Raw genomic sequence first — 21,106 nt, forward strand, 5'->3', positions numbered from 1 at the left:
AAAAAAAAAAAAAGGAAGACTTAAAAATCTGAGTCTTTGCAGTGAGGTTTGCTGGGAGCTTGTTCTTAGTTTGTGTGTGTGTGTGTGTGTGTGTGCGCGCGCGCGCGTTAAGGCAGTATTGTGTGTACAGGGTTTCTTCCACTTAAGAAGTCAGCCTCTTTTGGGGCCTGGAAGTGGGCAGGTGAAGGCAGGGTGGGGGGTGGGCAGCCTACCTCAGCAGATCAGACTGCTACTGGCAGGAGCTGGTTCTGCTGCTCCTTTCCTCTGCACGCTGTCACTTTTTTTTCGGTGCTTTAGCTCCTGTCAGGCAATGCCAGGAAGCAGTTCTGTTCACTGATGTAGCAGCAGACAAGCAAATAGTTTTCTGCTGAACCGTTAAGTCAGTTTGTTTTGCAATCAGATGAGCATCAGTCAGTACAAGGAGGAGGTGCTGTGGAATTGTGTGCCAGGAGCTGTGGGAGAGAGATGAGTGGGAATTGGACTCCGCTTATCCATGGCCATGAGCCATGCTCAGCTGTGTCGTGCATCCATATTTGAAGGCTGAACAAATAACTGAGAATCTGACATTTTTCTCATCTGCCAGTATTGTGTTTATAATACAAAAATCTTTCTCTGAGAAATATGACATCCGGAGTATCAGACTGGTGCATACTCTAAAAATAATGTTTCCTGAGTACATCATTGCTGCCAGTATGAAAATAGAGCTCTTAGCAGAATTGCAGTCTTGTGTAGGCAGTAGCTTAAGCCTGTGTGAATTTGAGGGAGGCTCAAAATGACAAACCAGCTTTTCAAGTAAGGCTGTCTTTCATTTTCTGCTTGAAGTGCCTTTAGAGATGTTGGTATGTAATTTTTTCAGTTGTTTCATTCTGCTATTATTTAGAGTCCTATCTGAAGTCCTTTCTTGTGACTTTTGTGTCTCAAGGTCTTTTTCCTGTCCATTGGCATTGTTAATCTTGAAGAGAGCGTTCATACATTGTCTCCCAAGGGTGGAGACGGCCATTTTCATTTCTCTCTCTCCATAGCTCAAGCAGCAGTTCAGGCAGCTCTGTTACTTCCCATCATAGTTGTTCCGGTGGGCTTTTATTACAGCTGTTTGATCTTTCTGTGGCTGTTGCTCTCTTGGTTTTCAGTTACCTTGGAGTTGAAAATGGCTTCAGTAAAAGATCTGTGGGAGAGAGGTGTTTGGAGATGAGGGGTTGCCAGCAAGTATTTATTTGGCTTGGTATTTTTGTACAATCATGTTACCTGGGTAAGCATGTACAGATGAACTTTCAGTACTTGATATGTATAAGAAAAACTCTTGCAATCTGTGAGCAAAAGTAAAACAAATGAACAACGCCAACAAACAACCAACTAAAAAACTTGCAAAAAAAAAAAAAAAAAAAAACCCAAACCCTAGCCAAATAACTCCCTCTCCCCCCCCCCCCAAAAAAAAAAAAACCAAAACAAAACCCCACAGCCCAGTCTATACTGTGCTTGTACTCCAAGTGAACAGAAAATCTCCCTGATGCTGGAAGGGCAGTTGTGTTGGTTACCAGGTTTAAAAGAAAAGTTCTGTGGTTAGCTGTTTTCTTTCCTTCTGAAAGCTTCATGGAGATGGTATGAAAACAAACCCAGGAAATGATAGATGTTCTTTGTGTCAAAAATGCCTTAATCCCTCTTAAGAAGGTTTAGAGTACTTAAGTAGGTGTAAACCAAGTTAACTAAACTTGTTTTTACATCTGGGTTGACTGCAGACCTTTTTGGATACATTCAGACCAAGTTCTTAAGTTTGGTAGTTAATTAATGTACTGGATTACATTCAAGCTATCTAATTGTGTATTGTTAAATCAGTGTTTGCTTTTAGTGTGTTTTAAAAGCACCACTGCTGTTAAGACCTTACTTACCTAATTAAGTGCTGTTTTGTAACCTGAAAAGTTTCTATTTTGTCACTCATTCATTGTGCTGCCTCTGAAATGTATTTGGTGATGTGTTCAAAAAGGAAAAAAAGTCAACCATGGCACTTTGCAGAAGGCATTGAATTAAATTGGTTGCTACTTGAAAAGGCTTCTCAGGAGATGCAGCCAAAGACAGAGAATGGGACAGAGTGAAAATCGGGTAGTCTTTCTTCTTCTGTCTGTATGCTGTAGAAATTGAAGCTGGCCATTTTTGAGATAGTTTTGTGCAAATACAGGTTCACAAGCTGTACAAATAGCGTATGTTGCAATTAGTAGTAATTTATAGTCATCTAATTGCTGATGTTCAGCTAGGACATATAAGTACTAATCTTTGGTCTGAGGGGTTCGTTTAATGACTGTAGATGTATTAAAATATAAGAGAACACATAGCAAGTGGCTTCTTGCTTTAACTTCAGATTATGTTGTGTTTGGTTGCCAGTGATTGTAACCCTGATGAGCATAACTCCCATCCCTTTCCTGGCCTACATCAAGTTCTGGATCTGAGTTGCTGGTCCCTGGAAAGATGTGGGCTTTGTCTGAAAGCAAGAGAAACAGGTTGGCAGGTAACCCCTGCTATCTCTAGAGCTATCTCTAGCTCTACCTTGCTACTGCATTCAGCACTCAAATTCCATATGTTATATATGCAGATGGCCATACTGTTTGGAAGTGTTGGACTTGAAGTATCCTTCAGTATAGCAATGAATGTTCAGGTTTAGAGTGGTGCAATTTTTTGGATACTGCAGTTTTTTGGATACTCTCTTCTGGTGTGTTGACAATCAGGAGGGAGAATGCCTAATTCTGTAGTCTGTGTTCTGAGGTTTGGGTTGAGATTTTATGGTCTGTAATATGGAACTGTCCTTTTGTCATAAGCCACCGAGTTATTTTTATTTTCCTCACATGAAACTAGTGCCATAATGACACCAGTCCAGTACCATAATGTGGGTGGCAGTTGATTTTTGTCAGGTGATGATGTTTCCCTCAGGTACCTTGGCATCCTTGATGAGTTATTGCTTACTCCTGTAAGGATTAGGTAGCTGCTTGCACGTGTATCTTTCCTTCCTGGTCTTCCCATGCTGAAAGATTTTAGAAGTGCTGTGGCAGAAAATGTTAACGAAGAAATAGTGACTTGTATCTACCAGATGAAGCAGTACTATTACAAAGGTCTGTGCTGTTTTTACATTAAGTTTAGCTTAATGGAAGGACAGATTTTCATGAGGATCCTGTGCCTTCTGACAATTGAATGTGGTTAGCTAAAAATGAGATTGTGCTCGTAGTTTGCTACATTAAATCAGATTTAGATGGGAGTCTTTGTAGCTCTTAACTGTGTGGATTAAGTTAAGAAATCCCGGAGCCCACTTCCTTGTTTAGGCTAAGTAAGCAGCAAGTGACCTCAGGGCACTTCTTCCCACTACAAGATGAGAAAATAGAAGATAGGGAGATAACGAGCTTGCTGCCTGCGCTTCAGAAGTCCCGGAGGCATTTGTAACTGCTGTTGCAAACCTCAAGAAACTCAGAGGCAAGTGGCTTAATTGCTGCTGCTTCTTTCCAATATCTGCATAAATTCCAGTTCCAAACCTTTTAATTACCAGCAACAATGTGTGATTCTATTCACCAGAAGTTGTGATCTTTTTACTTTTGTAAGGACTGCTTTGTGAATTACTTGAATTGAGGATTGCAAAATTAAATTAGTCTGCTGAAACACAGCAGTAGAGGCTGCCTTGAAAATTAGTATGCTACCAAACATTTGTAAATTTGAGGTTACTTAGAAATTGTGCATTTCATTGCAAGATTTCTCTAAACTTCTGTGTCTGAACGTGCTTATTTGGAGTCGCTGATGTGACGTGGTTAGTAATTTGATTCTATGAAATCATGATATGAGATTGTATCAACTGCTTTGTTAGACTGCCCTGAAGTCTAGAAGTCTTTGGCTTATCTCATTTATTCCAGCCCTTGGCACCTCTCCCCCAAGCACTGGAAGAACAACGCTTACAGAGGAGGCATTTATCTTCAATACTGCTTGAACACAGTGTCTACTAATGACTACTTACATGCACAGATGCGCCCTTACATCTTATTTTCAATTTAGCTTGCATATTATGTAAGGTTGTGAGGTCTCTTTTTTTAAAAACAAAACAAAAAGCGTATGGTCAAGTTTTTGATGTTTCCACATGTATTTCAGCAACGTTCTATTTTGTTTCTGGAAGAATGCCATGTAAAGCCATCTGACAAGGTAGGTCATAGCAACATTTGTAAGCAGCTTGCTGATGGTTGATATTCATTGACTGTAAATCTCTTGTTTGGCAATGTTTATGGACAGCTGTTGTGTAATTGATCTGAACTTTCTGGTGTAGAAGTTGATGAAGAGCACTTAGTGTGGCTGTGGTCTGTGACCAGTTACGAGAGTAGCCCTGGAAATCTTTTTTCTTTTTTGCTGTAAGTTGTTTTTGTTCTCCTTTATGTTAATCAACAGTTGTAGCCTGATCCTTGCGCCTGTCCCTAATAGTCATTTTCATTAAGATACACATTTTGGGATGTGTGCCTTGTTGAATGCTTTGATAACTTAATCCTGATCTATGGATAAGTGTTCTCTATCTGAAGGTGCTTACAAGGTCTTTTTTTCTTTTGACAGCTGGGAAGGAGAAACCAAAAATGAACACAGAAGAGCTACAGATAAAAAAGGTTAAGAAGAAAAAGAAAAAGAAACATAAAGAGAATGAGAAGAGGAAGCGTCCAAAAATGTACAGCAAATCCATTCAGACTATCTGCTCAGGACTGGTTTCTGATGTTGAGGATCAGGAAGCCAAAGGCATCATAGATGATCATCTTAAGGATTTCAATGGGAAAAATATGGATCCCAAGAAGGACTGTGAGTCCAAGATACCAGAGAACAGTGAGTTTCCATTTGTCTCGTTAAAGGAGCCACGGGTTCAAAATAAACTCAAAAGGTTGGACACATTGGAGTTCAAACAGCTGATTCATATTGAGCACCAGCCTAACGGAGGTGCATCAGTTATCCATGCCTACAGTAATGAACTCTCCCACTTATCTCCTGTGGAGATGGAGAGATTTGCAGAAGAGTTTGTGGGTCTGGTTTTTAGTGAAAATGAAAACTGTGCAGCTTACTATGTAATGGGTATTGTTCATGGGGCAGCTACATATTTACCTGACTTTTTAGACTACTTTTCATTTAATTTTCCCAATTCACCAGTGAAAATGGAGATTTTGGGAAAGAAAGATATAGAGACAACGACTATGTCAAATTTTCATGCTCAGGTAAGAGGTTATATATTTTACTTTCTAAAGTCATGTAATGGTTTCAAACAACTGTGAAATGGATTTTCTTAGAATACAGTCACCTTTTAGCTGTGCTGAGTGGATGAAACAAGACTGGAAGCAAGGTTGTTCTTTGTTAGTTCTGCAGTGCTAAGGAGCTTATTAACTGAGGAAAAGTTGCATTTTGTGTGGGAGGGGAAATGTTTGCATGCACGTGGTTGTAGGTTTCTTTGGATTTGTCACTGTCTGAAGCCTAACTGAGTTTCTGAGGGCTAAAATGACTTAGCTGCAGCTCTCTGGGCATCTAAACTGTAGCTTTTCTATATGAGCTTCTTCATAAAAACTGAAGTACTTTAATACATCAGAAAAACGTTACACGTAAAACCTTTGTAGGGAACAGTTAAGGAACTTCATATGTAGTTTGAGACTTCTAAATCTGTTCATAAAGGAGAACTTGACAGTGGTTCATACAGCTATTAATTTGATCCTTCCTGGTTGCGTTTGCCCTCAGTTAGTTGTATTCCCTTGAAAGCAGTTAAGCTGTGTGGCAAAATGGCAGGCATCTTCTGAATCAATTTCTTTCTGTTTTCATTTTCAGGGAGAGATGACTGTATAGTCTCATAGCAGTCACTACAGGTTAAACACCACCTTGCTATTTATAAACTTGCTGTAAATGATATGAACAGTCTGTATGCAACAGTAATGTATTTCAGGTCCTGTAAGTTTAGGAAAAAAAGTACTTTCCTAGATTGCAACCTTGGTAATGAGAGTATTGTGTAAAGCTGTTAGAGATAACCTGATACTATTATGAGGACACTTAGTCCAATTTTTCTGTCTGTATCAACTTTAGTTCACAGTTAACTGTTTAAGTTGCTTAGAAATAGATTCCTATTTGTGAATATTAAATGTTATTTGGGACACCTATTAACTATGTTAGCCTTATTTAGACTGTTATGAGGAGTTCAAATGTGAGTCACACTGTTTGATTTAAAAAGACATGCTTTTGTTTCTACTACATAAATATTTGTGTGGAGCACTGCTGAAAAAAGTCATGCAGGTCACCTGCAAGTGTGTATAGAACTGAATTGTTGCTGCAAGGGAATGCTTGCAGCCCTGGTTTAAAGAAAAGAAACAAACAAAAAACCCATCCACTGCCACACAATGTGAATGTTCTGTAAATCCACTAAAATGTTCTGAGTTGCACCAACAAAGCAATGATTCTGTGTACACGATACATTATGGGAGCTCCCCAGAGCTGTTCTGTCTGATGCCATTTCACATGAGGAAGCTGGATCTGTGTATGTATTCTCTTGGGCAGCATTAATGGAAACATAACTGTGTGCTATTATCCATCTTAAAGACATACTTAAGAAATGCCTGGACTTGATTTCTGTGAATTGCAATGGAACTGTTACTGGTTAATTTGATGTGACAACAGTAATATCCAATATCCACAGCTGAATCAGTTCTGTGGTCACTGCTTTTGAGATCGTTTCCCTACTCTACTGTAACTGAAGGAAGAACAGAAAACGTAGTAGATGAAAGAAGCTGAACTTTACGTTGCAGCATTTAAATCATTCATTGACTTTGTAGTCATCAGATCTACATTTCACTTGTCTAGAGGCTTAGTTCTGCTGTCTTCCTTTTGTTTTCTCTATTTTTCAGCAAGCTTTTGTAGCTTTTTATCACTTGTCAGGATTTGGTTGCGTGACAGACTACTGGGCTCCTATTACAGTTTTGCTCGCATAAGAGGTGCCATGTGTATAAATGATGTGTATACGTGTACGCCAGACTTATTCATGTGGTCTTTTACACAGCATTACTCGTATCTGGAATACAGTGGTCAATACCTTGGTTGACTAGCTATTGATTCTATTTTTCCTTACTGCTGTTATTTTAAAATCTTCTTCTGTCTGCATACGTTCTCCATGTTACCAGGTGACTTGCTGCAGCTTAGGTTTCCTTAGCTCAGTGTTTCTTTTCTGACTGGAGCCAGTATCAAAGGTTTTTGGGAAGGAGTTTGAGGGCAATAGCAGTCATAGTGGTACTGTGCCACAGGGTTCACCTTCCACAGGTGCCAGAGGGCCTTTTCAGATCTGAGGGCTGTGAGTTGTGGTTTTTGACCTCTAGCTGTACTTCTGTTGCATGAATCTCACTTGTTAGTGTCCACCTCTTTTTTTCTTTTCAGTTTTGTGTCTTAATTTTTAAAAAAGTACTAAATGATTACATAACCTGTTACTTTTTTGGGTGCAGTTCGACACTATTTTCCCTTTGTGCTGAATTTTTTGTTGAACTTGAAGTGGTTGTTGTTGTTCTGTATTGTCTTGAAATTTTAAATGTAGTTTCTCTTCCTGCATTGCAAAAGCTCTGTACTCATGTGTTATGCGGTGCTCTGAGCTGCGTGTGCAAAGGTGAGTGCGTTTCTGATGCCCAGGTAGGAGCTCAGTGTGTCTGGTTTGCTTTGAATATCTGTCTCAACCTTCTTTAGTATTAAAAGTGTTTAGTATTAAACTCAGCTGTTGCACTGTTGAAACTAAAACACTGAAATGAGGCTGACATCAGTAGGTGAAGTTCTTTGGTTGTTTTTGAGACCTCTTTGTGATGTATGTAACCGGTCTGACAAACCTGACATTTATTTAGCAAATATATTTCGTACCACCAAAGTGGTATGAAAAGAATGGTCCACAGAAGGAGGAATGAGTTAAGCCTGGAGCAGAAGTATTGGAGTGTTGTATCAGAGGTGACTTTAATTTTTTCTTCCTCTGCTGGATTCTTTCAGTACCACTCAGTGAGCTTCAACCCCGTTTTATCAATTCCTTTTTCCCCCATGTCAGATAGAAGTGATGTATTTTTTCCTGTTGGGAGATGAGAAATGGGGTGCAGCTTGTGAGACAGCTGCAGTAGGTTTGAGTTGGGATTGGTTCTGTCTCATCAGAGTGAGCTGTTAAATTTTGGAGAGAAAGAAACTGGAGAGTTGTACGTCACCCATCTCAGGTCTGTACTTAAGCACTGCTAAGTAAATTTTTTTTGTTGTTGTTAATGTAACAATTCTTTTGTGAATCATTTCTTGATTGAGGCTTGATGACTATAACTAGACAAAATGGAATTAGCTTGGGTGTCCATCCCTGGATTCCTTCATCCCTGTAGACTGATAGCTGCATCATTTACCTGATGGCTTTGAATCTTGTCAAGTTCTTAGGAGCATTATTAAGAATGCTCCTGAACGATCAGCTTTTGCCACCTGCTTGGAGCTCATGTCACTTGAGATCAGCTTGTTAGCGCTGTCCAGGCACATTGCTTAACATTTTGAAACTGTGATTGTGTCCTTGTGCTGGGCAGGTGCAGACTTTGTATCCTGCTAGAATCTCAGAGCTCAGGCTTCATGTTCAATTGTAGCAGTGCTTACTGGGTTGATTTTTTTTTTTTTTTTTTTTTTTTTTTTTTTTTTCCCCCCCTCTTCAGCCTGGTTGGAGAAAAAGCATAATTTGTACGGGTAGAAGAAACCCTGAGCAATACAAAACAGTTTCTGTGCTTCAAGGCAAGGCTTGACTGTGTTTGAAGCCTTATCTGACATGTCCTTATCTGATGTGCTTGCTGAGATCTCCAGGTGATTCCACACTTCCCAAGGGAATCTGGTGAACAATCTTCTTTTCTTGTTTGTCCTCTTACCTTAATCCTCTCTCTATTGCTTTTATTCTTATCAGTAGCGGACAAGACAAACACCACATGCCTCTCTTTTAGTGTTTTCCAAGTTTGACACCTTATATCCTTAAGTGATACGCTTGCTGAGCCCTCTTTACGCTCTCTTCAGTCAGTCCTTCTTGTTGATGTTGAATTTAAAAAGAAGACCAGTGTCTGGTATGTTGCTATTGTAAAGGAGTATGAGAGGATTGCTTCAGGTGGCTCACAAATGATTGCTCTTGGTTGCTTACTCCTGCCTTTCAGAGCAATTTATGATCTGTTGTAGCAGCAGCTCTTGCAAAGTGAGTCAATTCTCTTTTCATTTTTATGTGCAATCAATTATGTGTAGATACAGCTGAGTATAGTTTTTGCTTTCATGCAATTTGAATTACATCCTGTGCATTTAGAGCCCTTTCGGAGATGTTGTTTTGAACCTTTGCTGTAGCAGGCTTGGAGCTTTGTGTTATCTGCGGCTTTGGTAAGCACATGCTGTTCAAAGGAAAGATCCTTGGTGAGTATCACAGTGCAGGGCCTTTCATATTGATATTGTGATGAAATGGTTCCACTGTTTGCAGTTGCTAGATTGTATTTCTATCCTTTGAGAATGCCTATACTATCATTGAAGGAAAGGTTTGTTTTTGTTTGGCTTCATTGTTCTTTGGCTTATCCATACTTTCATTTCAGTTTTTGCCACTTTATTTTTTAGGCTGAAACACTTAGCTTATTTCCCCCCTGCCCCCAGGTGCATCTAGGACAAGTGTTTGCTTCTCTCACCACCTGTTTATATAAGGTTGTGTGTTTATCTTACACCTTGAAGAATGTGGTTAGAGTTCTCACTGAATTGCTGCAGCTTGCTTTCTGCGTTGGCTACCTGCTTTGTTACTGTAGGGGAGGTGAAAATGATCATCCTGAAGCCCATCTGATTTGGGACAAGCACTGTATGTTTTGCACCATTTGAAGTGTGGTTGTATAAGCTGTCAGAGCTTGCCTAGTACCTCTTGCTGCTAAAAGAGGATGTGCTTGTTCTTGCTTCCAGCTGTGTGTCCTTGTGCCAAGGTGTGGCGTTTCTCAGAGCTCATGTGAGCCAATTCGGTTTGTTAATCCAGCTGAAAATTTTGTCTGCTCCCATATGATTGGTTTTAGTTCATGGTACTACAGGGACAAGTGCAGGACTACACGATCAATCCCATTCTGTGACAGCAAGTGATTTACTGCTTCAGAGATGGAACTTGACCCCTTGCACCTTCGGAAGTCTCATATTCCTGTGTTAATTGGAGTAGATGTGGGGTATTTGGGTCGTGTAAAGAACAGTAAGTGTGCGAGAGGAAGGAATGCAGTGGTGATGACGCTGATGTTCATTTAGTCACTTCTCAGGTCAGTGGTCATCCTTTCTTTCTGACAGTTCTGGGAATCTTTATCTTTTATTTTTCTTTCCCATCCTCCTCTTTTAGCAGGTTTATCTTTGGAGAGATTTTCCCGATGTTCGGTCTTTCTGATTTGTCAAATCCTGCTTGCTTAAACATACTTTTTGTCTGTTCTCCTACTTGAGGGGACTTGCTGAAAACATTTTTTTTTTCCACGAAAATCTGGAGTGTTTGCATGCTATTTCATTTCCTTATCACTGAAGATTTGTCTGTTTTCATATATTGTGGTGTTTGCCTGGATTCAGTGGTCAGAGGAATTCTTTATATTATATGTTATATGCATCACATCAGTTGTTTCAGCTTTCACTTTAGGTAGAATTCACCTTGCTTTTAAGCTTTCTGAATGTTTGTTTGGTTAAAGCTGTAAAGGTTATGAATAGATGCTTGCTGTTACACAAGTTTCCCCATAATAAGTTTTTTTTCCCTCTTAGATGATGACAGAATAGAATTTTTAGCTTGTTAAAACACATTGTACCATTGTACCATTGTGTGTTTATCTCATAATGTGTAGGATTCTGCAAGAGACTTTTTTGATGGATGGTGGCGGCCTACTGTCTTCAAAGCAGAACTGTTTATTATTTACTGTTTAACTTTATTAAATGGTGTTGAACAGAGAATCAGTTCACGTGGAATGACATCAGTAGCCTGCATTATTTGTTTTGCATGTAAAAGTTACCTTTCAAGATTGCTTGTAAACAGTGTTACCAACAAATACCAAATGAGTTGTATGTTGCTTGTTCTCATTGGGGTATTTTGTATTGAGGGAAAAACAAACCAAACAAAACTGTCAAGGTATGCATTGGAAACATGGAGAGAATCTGAGACTGAATGTTGTCAAAGCTCTTCTTGAGTTAGAGTTGTGTAATAGCTACTTTGGCTTGGCAAGATTGTTTTATGTGAAGGTTGGAATTCTTTGTCAACTATTGCACTGGTTTTTGTGTCAGTGGAATACAGAATATTAGGTTATCTTGCTTCTAAATAGTTGGACTATCTGTCCTTTGTTGTTTGAGGATTTCAGCTGTGATGTGAATGAAGTATGTGAAGTGATAGTATTGACTGCAGTCATAAAAGGACACTGGTGGAACTGTACTGTGATAAAATTGCTGGGATGTGTCTCCTGAAACTTCTGTTCAGAAAGAGGCATACCGTGTGTGCGGTGTGAGGACGGGGATGATCATCTCTGTCTGTGGCACAGCTAAAGGAGGAGGTTGAAGGATTAGGGAGCATGATGGAGTGAGACAGAGATAATGAGTGGAGCTGCTTCCTGCTATCCCTGCAAGAAAAGCACTGGGGGATGCTCTGCAAGTAGTGGTGGATTTCCTACTCTCTTGTCATCAGACAGGAGGAGGGGACTTAAGAGATGGGAAGGAGTGGAAACAGGTCTCTGCTTGGGGTGGCAGGGAAGCCCTCTCCCTGCCTGGCTTGCCTTCCCAGGTGCTCTTACACAGTAGGTCTGAGGCTGTGCAATGTGAAGGACAGCTCAGTGAGGATGTTGAAGAAGATGCATCCAGAGAGTTGTCTGGGACTTGTCAGCAAGACTGCCAGTGCCTGGAACGAAAGAAGGGTGGTTGTCATACATGGCTCCCTCTGCAGGGAACGGAGCACCAAATAAGCTAACCAGACCCACAGGGAAAGTCTGGGTCTGGGTCAGGGACATTGCTAGGAAGCTCCCTGGTCTGGCATGGCCCTCTGGTTATTACCTATTTCTGGTAGTTGGCAGAAGTGAAGTCATGTGGAGAAGCCTGAGGGCTCTTAGCAGGGTCCTTAGAGCTGAGACTCTAGTGGAAAAAAGAGTGTTTACCATATTTGGAAGGAAGGCTAGCCAACTCAGGAAGAGTACAAAGATGTTGCTAGGGTATGCAGAAGGGATATTAGAAAAACAGTCATAGAATGAATTATAGAATCATAGAATGGCCTGGGTTGAAAAGGACCTCAAAGATCATATAATTTCAACCCCCTGCTGTGTGCAGGGTCACCAACCACCAGACCAGGCTGGCCAGGGCCATGTCCAGCCTGGCCTTGAATGCCTCCAGGGACGGGGCATCCACAACCTCCTTGGGCAACCTGTTCCAGAAGTTCAACAAAGACTTATCTGGCTACCACTGTTAAAGATAATTGAAAATGTTTTTACAAGTACATTAACAACAGGAAGAGGACCAAGGAGAATCTCCATCATTTGTCGGCTGTGACGAGGGACATTACCACTAAGGCTGAGGTTCTCAATGCCTTCTTTAATAGTTAGACCAGTTATCTTCAGAATACTCAGCCCATACCCTTAGTCTAGAGTTCAGGATGCTATAGTCCTGCAGTTGGGCTAAATGGTCTTCAAAGGTCTTTGAACTTTTCTGTTCTAATCCAGTCATGGGAAAGAGATGAGATAGCAGATTCTCAAGAGCAGCTGAAAGTCTTTGTGTGCTTGCTTGCAGCTCTGAACCACGGAGCATGTGTGCTGCTGCAGGAAGATGTGGAAGAGAGTGAAGAGCTACAGCTACTTCAGAAGACAGTGCTTACTGCCAGCTTCTGTCTCCATTGGCAGAATTTGTGTTCTTTCTGGCCAGGCATTCATAGTTACGGCCTACCTCTTAAATCTCTTTCTTAAGATAAAAATAAATAGAATTCAAGGATGTTAATGCAAGTGCCAACTCAGTGTCCTGACCTAGAGTGGCAGAATGCTAAGCTACTTATACCAGTGGAAGACCCATCCACTTGCATGTTAGGTTTATCAGTAAACTGTGACTGATTCATTTATGGTTGTCTGTACTTTCAGGAAGCGTTGTTTGGGTGCTGCAGAATGGATCTGTCCAGTAAGCCATGAGTGAAAAGCGTGTATGCCTTACCTATCCAAGTGCCTTCGTCCCATGAGTCCTGCCACTTAGTGTCAGTGCAGACAGCTGAGGACTGACTGATGGAGATTCAACAGAAATGAGAATTTGCTATTGTTTTGTAGCAAAATCAGCTGTGTCAGTGCAAGAGAGCTGCAGGAATGTATAGTTAAGGATTTAGGGAATAGGGGAATGCTGCTCTTCTCAATACAGCTGTCACGGTTTGCCGTCACATTAACTCAGACATTCTGTAGAGTCGTACTGTTTGTCAGTCCTCTGTGGCCTGGGTGTGTGTGATGGAGTTGATTGGAAGAGGGTTTGGCTTTCGGTTTCTGAAAGGCATCTTGTTACATCAGTGTAGCTTCTAAGGAGGACACAATATTGTTCTGCGTTGTATGCTTAATCTTTTCTGGAGTTGCTGCTAATTATCCTCTGCCCTACTGTAATTAATGGGATTTTTAATAGTCTGCTTTGGGTGAGGACTATAATTAAGCTGTGCTTCATTGTTTTCGCTGCACTTTTTTTGCTTCGTTGCTTTGGATGCAGAATGCGTAGAGATGCAGTGCAAGAGAAATGCTGTACTTGTTTGTGCAGTAATCCATCTGCTCTTCCCTCTGTTTTGATCTTGGTCATATTTCATCTGATAATACTGCTGTGTTGTTTAGCCTGTTAAATAGGAAACCAGAAGGGGAAGTGATCCTGATCAGTCTTGTGCTTAAGTGTTTTATTCATGTAACAAGGCAGATAAGATTACTTAAAAACAGAACAACCTAACAACCTTCATGCTGTGTTTCTGTTTGAGTTTTAAAAAGTGGTTTTTTTTTTTTTTTTTTTTTTTTTTGCAAGGGGTGAATACTGTGGCCTTTAGAGTGGGAGGAGAGTGGAAGAAGTCTAGGAAGCGTAGGAAAAATAAAGGAGTGGTTGTCATTCTCTCTTTTCCTGTACCAGCCCTTTATGGGCCTTCACTTCACTGTGGAGTTAGTCCAGTTAATGGACTCGCAGAATGTCTGTGTGGGAGAGGATGGTTAGCTGAGGAACTACACAGAATGTGATGATCTGTAACTCAGGATGCTGCATAACTTACAGAAAAAGTAAAAATTTGGTTAGACTTGAGTTAAGTATGCAGATCAGGTAATCAAGGTAAGAACTTTTAGTTATTGCTTAACTGGTTAGGTTGTACTTGAATAGTCTTTCACAGTTACTGCTTTCAGAGTATAGTTTTCTTGAAAGACAACATTCACTCAATCTTGCATTCAGACTTGAATTATAGGAAGTACAATTGTTATACATCTTTAATGGGATCTTCTGTCTTTGCTGACTTTGTAGTAATTGAATTCTTAATAATCTTAGGTATAATGAGGGTTTATGTAGGACTTGCTATCAATCAGAAAATGTAAACACAGATTAAAAGTGTTTATTGAATGCGGACTTGGAGTGACAGCGACCTCAGTGTAACTTTAACTGTCATATTCTACTTATAGGTAAAAAGAACATACTCTCATGGTACGTATAGAGCTGGCCCAATGAGACAGATCAGCCTGGTTGGAGCAGTTGATGAGGAAGTGGGGGATTACTTTCCTGAATTCCTTGATATGTTGGAAGAATCACCCTTCTTAAAAGTAAGGACAGAAGGGAATAGGGTGGGTGAAGGGGGGCGGTGCTCTGGTAGTGTAAAATCAAGTGACTGTGCTATGATGTTCACTTAGATAATTGAGTTGCTTAATAAACATGTTCACTCTGACAGATAAAGACTGCTTTAAGTAATATATATAAATTCACTTCAAAATTGTGCCTTGTATTTCCCATTAGTGTACGCTGCCATGGGGAACACTTTCTAGTTTAAAATTAGAGAGTCGTAAAGACAGTGATGATGGTCCCATTATGTGGGTACGTCCAGGAGAGCAGATGATCCCTGTGGCTGACATGCCAAAGTCACCTTTCAAAAGGAAGAGGTATGTTGATGCATTTTGCTTGATAAGTGTTTGGTTAGTATTCATTCTTTGAAAATTCATTTTAATTCATTTTACTTTTAACATTTTGCTGGCTTATATGTTACTTTAATGTAAATTGTTGAAAGTGTTCATCTCAAAAGATACAATTTTAAGTTGCTTTGCCTTACAAGAGTAGTTTTGATTGGTGATAATGTGTTTTTTGTTTATTTTAAAAATATTTTTATTGTTTACTGTCTGGCCAAGGGCACTGCTGGTTCTCTCAAGAGTTTTAAGAAGAATTTAAGGTTACCATCTGAATATTCCTTGTTTTCCTCATGCAATGAGTTTACAATATAGTGAGGCGAAAACTGCAGGGAAATGTAAATAGGCATACAGCTATTGATATATGCCTGGAGACTGGTGGTGACATTCCTCTTCTTAAGTATGATTGGATTTTTAAAGACCTCAAAGGACAGAGGCTTCTCTCTCATCTGAAAGATGACGTGTCCAGCCTTAAATCCTGTTTCTAAGTTTTCTTGTAGTACTGGGTATAAGCACTAGCTTGAGAGTGAGAGTATCTGCTGCAGAAATTGAAAATTATATTGTGCCTTTGGAGCACTCTTCTTCAGGATTCAGGTACATAAAGGAAGCAGACAAGGAATGGACGCAGGGTCACATGCCTCAGGAATGTACTATGAAGGGGATACAGGGAAAGTCTGAGTCTACCTGGAGATTAATTTGGTAAGGTGTAAAGAATGTGAAGGGCAACAAGAGGGACTTCTGAAGGTGTATGTGCAGCAAGAGAAATGGATAGGGAAAATTTAGATAATCTGCTGAATGGGGCAGAGGTCATAGAGAAGCGAAGAGCAAGTTACTCACTGCTCCCTTTGTGCTACTCTTCACTGGTAGGTTTAGTCTCCAGTATTTCCAGGTCTAGAAGACAATTGGAGGGCTGGAATGAGGACTGTTTGCCTTCAGTGGAGGTGGATTGGATTAAGGAATGTTTTAAACAGATGAGATATGCAGAAGCACCTGGGGCCTGGCAAGATGCACCCAGAAGTGCTGCAGGAATTGGTCATATTGCAAGGCTGCTCTTGATTGTCTTTGAAAGGTCGTGGCAATTGGCCAATGTTCTTGAGAACTGGAAGAAAGCAGATAGCACTCTAATGTTTCAGAAGAGCAAGGAGCTGGACCTGGGGAGCTACAGGCCAGTCAACCTTGCCTTGACCCTGGGAAGAATGCGACTTTGAAACATGAGGGACAATAATAGATACTGGGTGTAGCTGGCATCAGTTGGTAAATGGGAAATGGTGCCTTATCAACCTGATGGTCTTCCTGATGACAGGGAGTAGAGAGGCAGGTGCTGATCTCTTTGGAGATAGCAGTGAGAATCTAAGGGAGTGGCATGGTGTTGTATCAGAGGGTCAAACTGGGGAGTAGGAAAAGGTTCTTCACAGGAAGGTGGTCAGGCCCTGGCATGGATTCTGTAGGGCTGGAGTCGTGGTACCAAATTGCCAGGGATCAGGAAGCATTTGAACTATGCTCTCAAATAGAGAGGACACAGAGAGGAGATAAATCTAGACACAGGGTTTGAATTTAGACTTGATTCTTACAGGTCTCTTCCAACTCCGTTTATTCTGTGAATCCATTCTAATCTACAACTAAATGATTGGCATAATGGATGAGGGTGTTGCTAGAATTGTTGTTTATCTTGGCTTTAGGAAGATTGGACACCTGTCTGCCTAACCTAACTTCCTAACACTCAAATTAATGAAGGACAAGCTAGACAGATGAAGAATGAAATGAATCAAGAATTGGCTTAATTTCTGTGCACAAAGGGTTGTGATCAGCAGCTCGAAGTCTAGTTGGAGGGTAGTCTCTGTTCAATATTCCCATTAATGATGGGACATCAGCAAGTCTGTAGACAGTATAGAATTGGAAGGAGTGATTGATGCACGAGAAGGTTGTGCTGCTAAGCCAGAGGACTTGACAGGCCAGGTCTTTTGAGGTCAACAGAGAGAAGTTTGGGATCTTGCATCTATGAGGAAGTGTGCGTCAGTTCAGGCTAAACACTGATTGGCTGAAAAGCAGCCTGATAGATGAATACTTGCCAGTCTTCATGAATGACAAATTGTAAGCTGTCACTGTGCCTCTGTAACAAAGCAGGTCAGCAGCTGTTTGGACGGGATTATGAAGAGTACTGTCAGCATGCTGATGGAGATCATTCTTCTCCCTTACTGGTGTAACACATCCAGAGTGTTGTGCCCTTCTCTGGGCTCACCAGTCCAAGGCAGACCTGGGCATACTGAAGCAGATCTGGTGACATGCAAGTTGGTTACTGGAAGAGCTGGGATTTAGCCTTGTGAAGGGAAGGCTCAGCTGTGTTGTAGAAGCATTTGATAGGAGAGAGAAAAAGAGGAGAATCACACTTTTTCAGCAGTATCTGGTAACATGAGGGAATGGGCACAAGCTATGTTACAAGAAATTTCATTTAAAACAATAGCAACAGAGCCAAAACCCCTTTACTGTATGGGCACTTGATCCCTGGAAGAGGTTCTTCAGAGCTTGTGCAGTCTCTGCCTTCAGAGATGCTCAGAACTTGACAGGTGACAGCCCTGAGCAACCTGCTGTGGTTGTGCATGGGAAGGTAGACCACATGCTCTCTAGATGTCATGTGCAACATGGCATTCTAAGTAGCTCTTGAAAAAATGTTTTGTGGCACGCAGCACAGGCATAGGCTGGATACAGGAAAAGGTCTTGTGTCTCTGTTCACCACTGTGTTGTGTCCTCCATGCTCATTAAACTCTGAAGAAATCTTTCTGCTTCTCACTCTTAGTTTTGTAGTGTGGAATTAAATATGCATGCATGTTTTCTAGCAGTTCAGTGGAAACACAAATGGTAAAAACTGCTTGAAGAATGGTTGTGGTGTTTATCAAACTGTTGCACACACTGTGAGCTGGTAGAAGATGAATGCTCTTATAGCATGGCTCAGGCAAGGTTGAAGCCCAGGCTTAACCTTAAATATGAAACTCCTAGGTGCTTTGTCAGGGTGTGTAGATGAGAGAGGCTGAGTCATCAAGGTCTTTTAATGTACTTAGGAACCTGACAAATGTTTTTGTTTGCATCAGTATTCTGATTTTTGCTTAGCTCGTTATGTATTTTGTTTGCTGTAAGGGTTACTGTCCTTCTCATTGGACTGTATAGTCTCACCATCCTGTTGGCTGTGGATAGAAATTAGACAATTAAGGGAAATTTCTGTATCACCAGTACTATTTTTGTTCTACAGAACTACCAATGAAATAAAAAACTTGCAGTACCTACCTCGAACCAGTGAACCACGTGAAATGCTATTTGAAGACCGGACACGAGCCCATGCAGATCACATAGGACAAGGTTTTGAACGACAGACTACAGCTGCTGTGGGAGTGTTGAAGGCTGTGCACTGTGGAGAGTGGTATGTGTTGACTGACTTACTCAGCTGGGTGTCTGGAAAATATTTACCTCAATTTCCATTTATTATCAAAAGACAGAGCACTGAATAGGCTAATCTAGCATTGGAGATATTTAAATAATACTTTGTAGATAACTGGATTTTTTTCTATCTCTCTTTGCACCAGCTGTGCTTGTCTGCCCTTTAAAAGACTGCATACAGCTTGCAGCGTGGCTGAAACTGGAAAGGTGCCCTGCAGCAACAGTTTAGTAGCTATGATTGAATTGCTGTAATGAAGTTGATGTTGGATGTAAAAAATTCTTCACACTTTTGTTTTAGTTTAAATAACACATGCACGTTGAGCTGAATTTCTGCTTCAGAGGTGCAGATGAAGGCGTTTTGGCAATTCTGTGTGTTGTCTGGATATGAGCAAAATTTCTGTTTTTGCTTTTGACTGAATAAAGAAACCCCTAAAGCACGTGGGCTCTGTCGCCCAGAACAAAGAATCTTTGTTTCAGGAACTTCTGACCTTGGTTTGGGGGAATGACCTTAGTTTTGGAGGTTACCTTTTGTATACTTAAATAGAACCACCTTTTGCTCTTTCTGTCTTCCTGCCCAGAATTCCCTTTGGATGAGATAATGCAAATTTATGTTACAGTGCAAGAGTTAATTGAGATAGGAAATAATTGCCACTGGGAGAGAACTAGATTGCTTAGAAGTGAATGTGTTCTTATTTCTGGCTCTGAGATTTTATGATTTACTTCTCATCAGGCTCATGACAGCTGGAGCTTCAAAATCCCAGCTTGTTTTGGTTGTGTGAAGCTGGAGTGAATTAAGATTGAGGAGTGGTAGTAGAGCAAGAGTTGAGCTACTGCGTAAATCTGAGGGAGGGGTGATTGAGGGAAGGGGGGAGAGAGCATTGTCAAAGCTTTATCAAGGAAAATGTGAGAAAACAAACTCGTCCCTAGAAACTGGGAAGAGTTTAATTTGATTTAAACTTATCCAGGAACTTCCTATCCTCACCCTGTCCCTCTATAATAAGATCATTCCCTCCTGGATATCATTATGTTTTCATTTATATTCTACAAGTAAGTTTTCCCACCTTTTATGCTTTTCAGAATGAAACCACCATCTTCTCTTCTAGGTTGGAGCTTGCGGAAAAGAGAATCTGTCCAACCTCCATTAAAATTCCTTTTAAACTTATTTATGTGCAAATTGAGAAGTGATCTGGAGATAGCCAGATCTACCAAACAGACTTCAGCCTAAGGGAGAGGAAGAAAGAATGAGCATTTCATTTCAGCATAGAGACTGAAAATGTATCTTTTAATGCAGGGAAAAAAATTGGAATTGATATATGTAATAAATTGCCTCTCACTGCAAGAATGATATTGAGGCCCTGGAGGTGGAGGGCAATGAAGTTGTGAGGGGTCTGCAGCACTGGTTTGTCAGGAGCGACTGAGGGAACTGGGATTGTTCATTATGGAGGAGGCTCAGGGGTGTCCTTATTACTCTCTACAACTGCCTGAAAGGAGATTGTGGTGGGGTGGAGCTCGGCTGCTTCTCCCACATAACTATCGATAGGACGAGAGGGAATGGCCTCAAGTTGTACCGGGGAAGATTCAAATTGGATATTGGGAAATTCCTTTTCTCTGACAGAGTGGTGAGGCAGGGGCACAGACTGCCCAGGGAGGTGGTGGAGTCACCGTCCCTGGAGGTGTTGGAGAAACGTTGAGATGTGGCACTGAGGGCCATGGGTTGGTGGGAAATGTTGGTGATAGGTGGATGGTTGGACTGGATGATCTCTGGGGTCTTTTCCAGCCTTGGTGATTCCGTGATTCTCTGTAGAGGAGAGAAAAATATAACACAATTGATGGAATAAAAATGATTTATTTCAAGCTACATTTGACCTCTGTGATAACTTCTTTCCCTTTCTACCTGTCAGTACAGTTTTGAGAAGGTACCATGCTGTATTTATAAGCCCTGTTTAGTTTCTTTCGTATAATGAGACATTACTGCAACACGTTAAAGTAATTTCAGCTATTATCTTTACCATAGCTCTTAAACTGTGAGGGGTTTTATACTAAACAAAGCAATATGTGTGGAAATCTTGAAAACTGTATTTGACAACAAATGTGAAACTTGGAGCTATGCCAGGAGTGAGGAGGGCACAGTGGAAATAAAAGCACATGTTGTAACAAGAAGATACCATATATTAAAATATTTTCTTTCTCCTGAGGGGAAAATAAAGTAATTCTTAGACTTGCTGAACTGAGTGGTTAGTTTGTATTCAGTGTAAGAGTGAATAGAGCACGGAAAGATAGCTGCTTAGTGCTTGTAGGGCAGGAAAAGCCTGAAATGCCTAGAAAAGCACTTAAGAGATAAGAAATTGCTTTCCTCAGCTGCTGAATTGTTTGGGAAGTGCTGGCTGTGGTTGTGATGCTAATCTTGGGTTTTGTGGTCAGAGGGTACTGAAGAAGAATCATGCTTTATGTGCAGCGAACTAGTAGGGGTGGTGTGCAGGCTTGTTGGTACTTCTTGGGTACTTCTTGGGCAAAATGTATCTGTGTTAGTATTTAAGGGACTCCTCTATACTTACAGCTGAATGTTT

At 40.8% G+C, this 21,106-nt stretch overlaps 1 protein-coding gene across 1 annotated transcript in view; it reads left to right on the plus strand.

Moving 5' to 3' along the window:
* The window catches only part of RSBN1L (round spermatid basic protein 1 like), a gene marked incomplete at both ends in the record, with an annotated part of 44,881 nt that overhangs the window by 20,675 nt on the left and 3,100 nt on the right, over positions 1-21,106 (plus strand). The window contains 4 exons of the mRNA XM_079536495.1: positions 4,567-5,210; positions 14,619-14,756; positions 14,947-15,089; positions 18,355-18,522. Coding sequence (XP_079392621.1) covers positions 4,567-5,210; positions 14,619-14,756; positions 14,947-15,089; positions 18,355-18,522 — 1,093 coding nt within the window. The remainder of the gene's footprint in view (positions 1-4,566; positions 5,211-14,618; positions 14,757-14,946; positions 15,090-18,354; positions 18,523-21,106) is intronic.

The sequence above is a fragment of the Tetrao urogallus genome, assembly GCF_951394365.1.
Source record: "Tetrao urogallus genome assembly, chromosome: 1".
NCBI lineage: Eukaryota > Metazoa > Chordata > Aves > Galliformes > Phasianidae > Tetrao > Tetrao urogallus.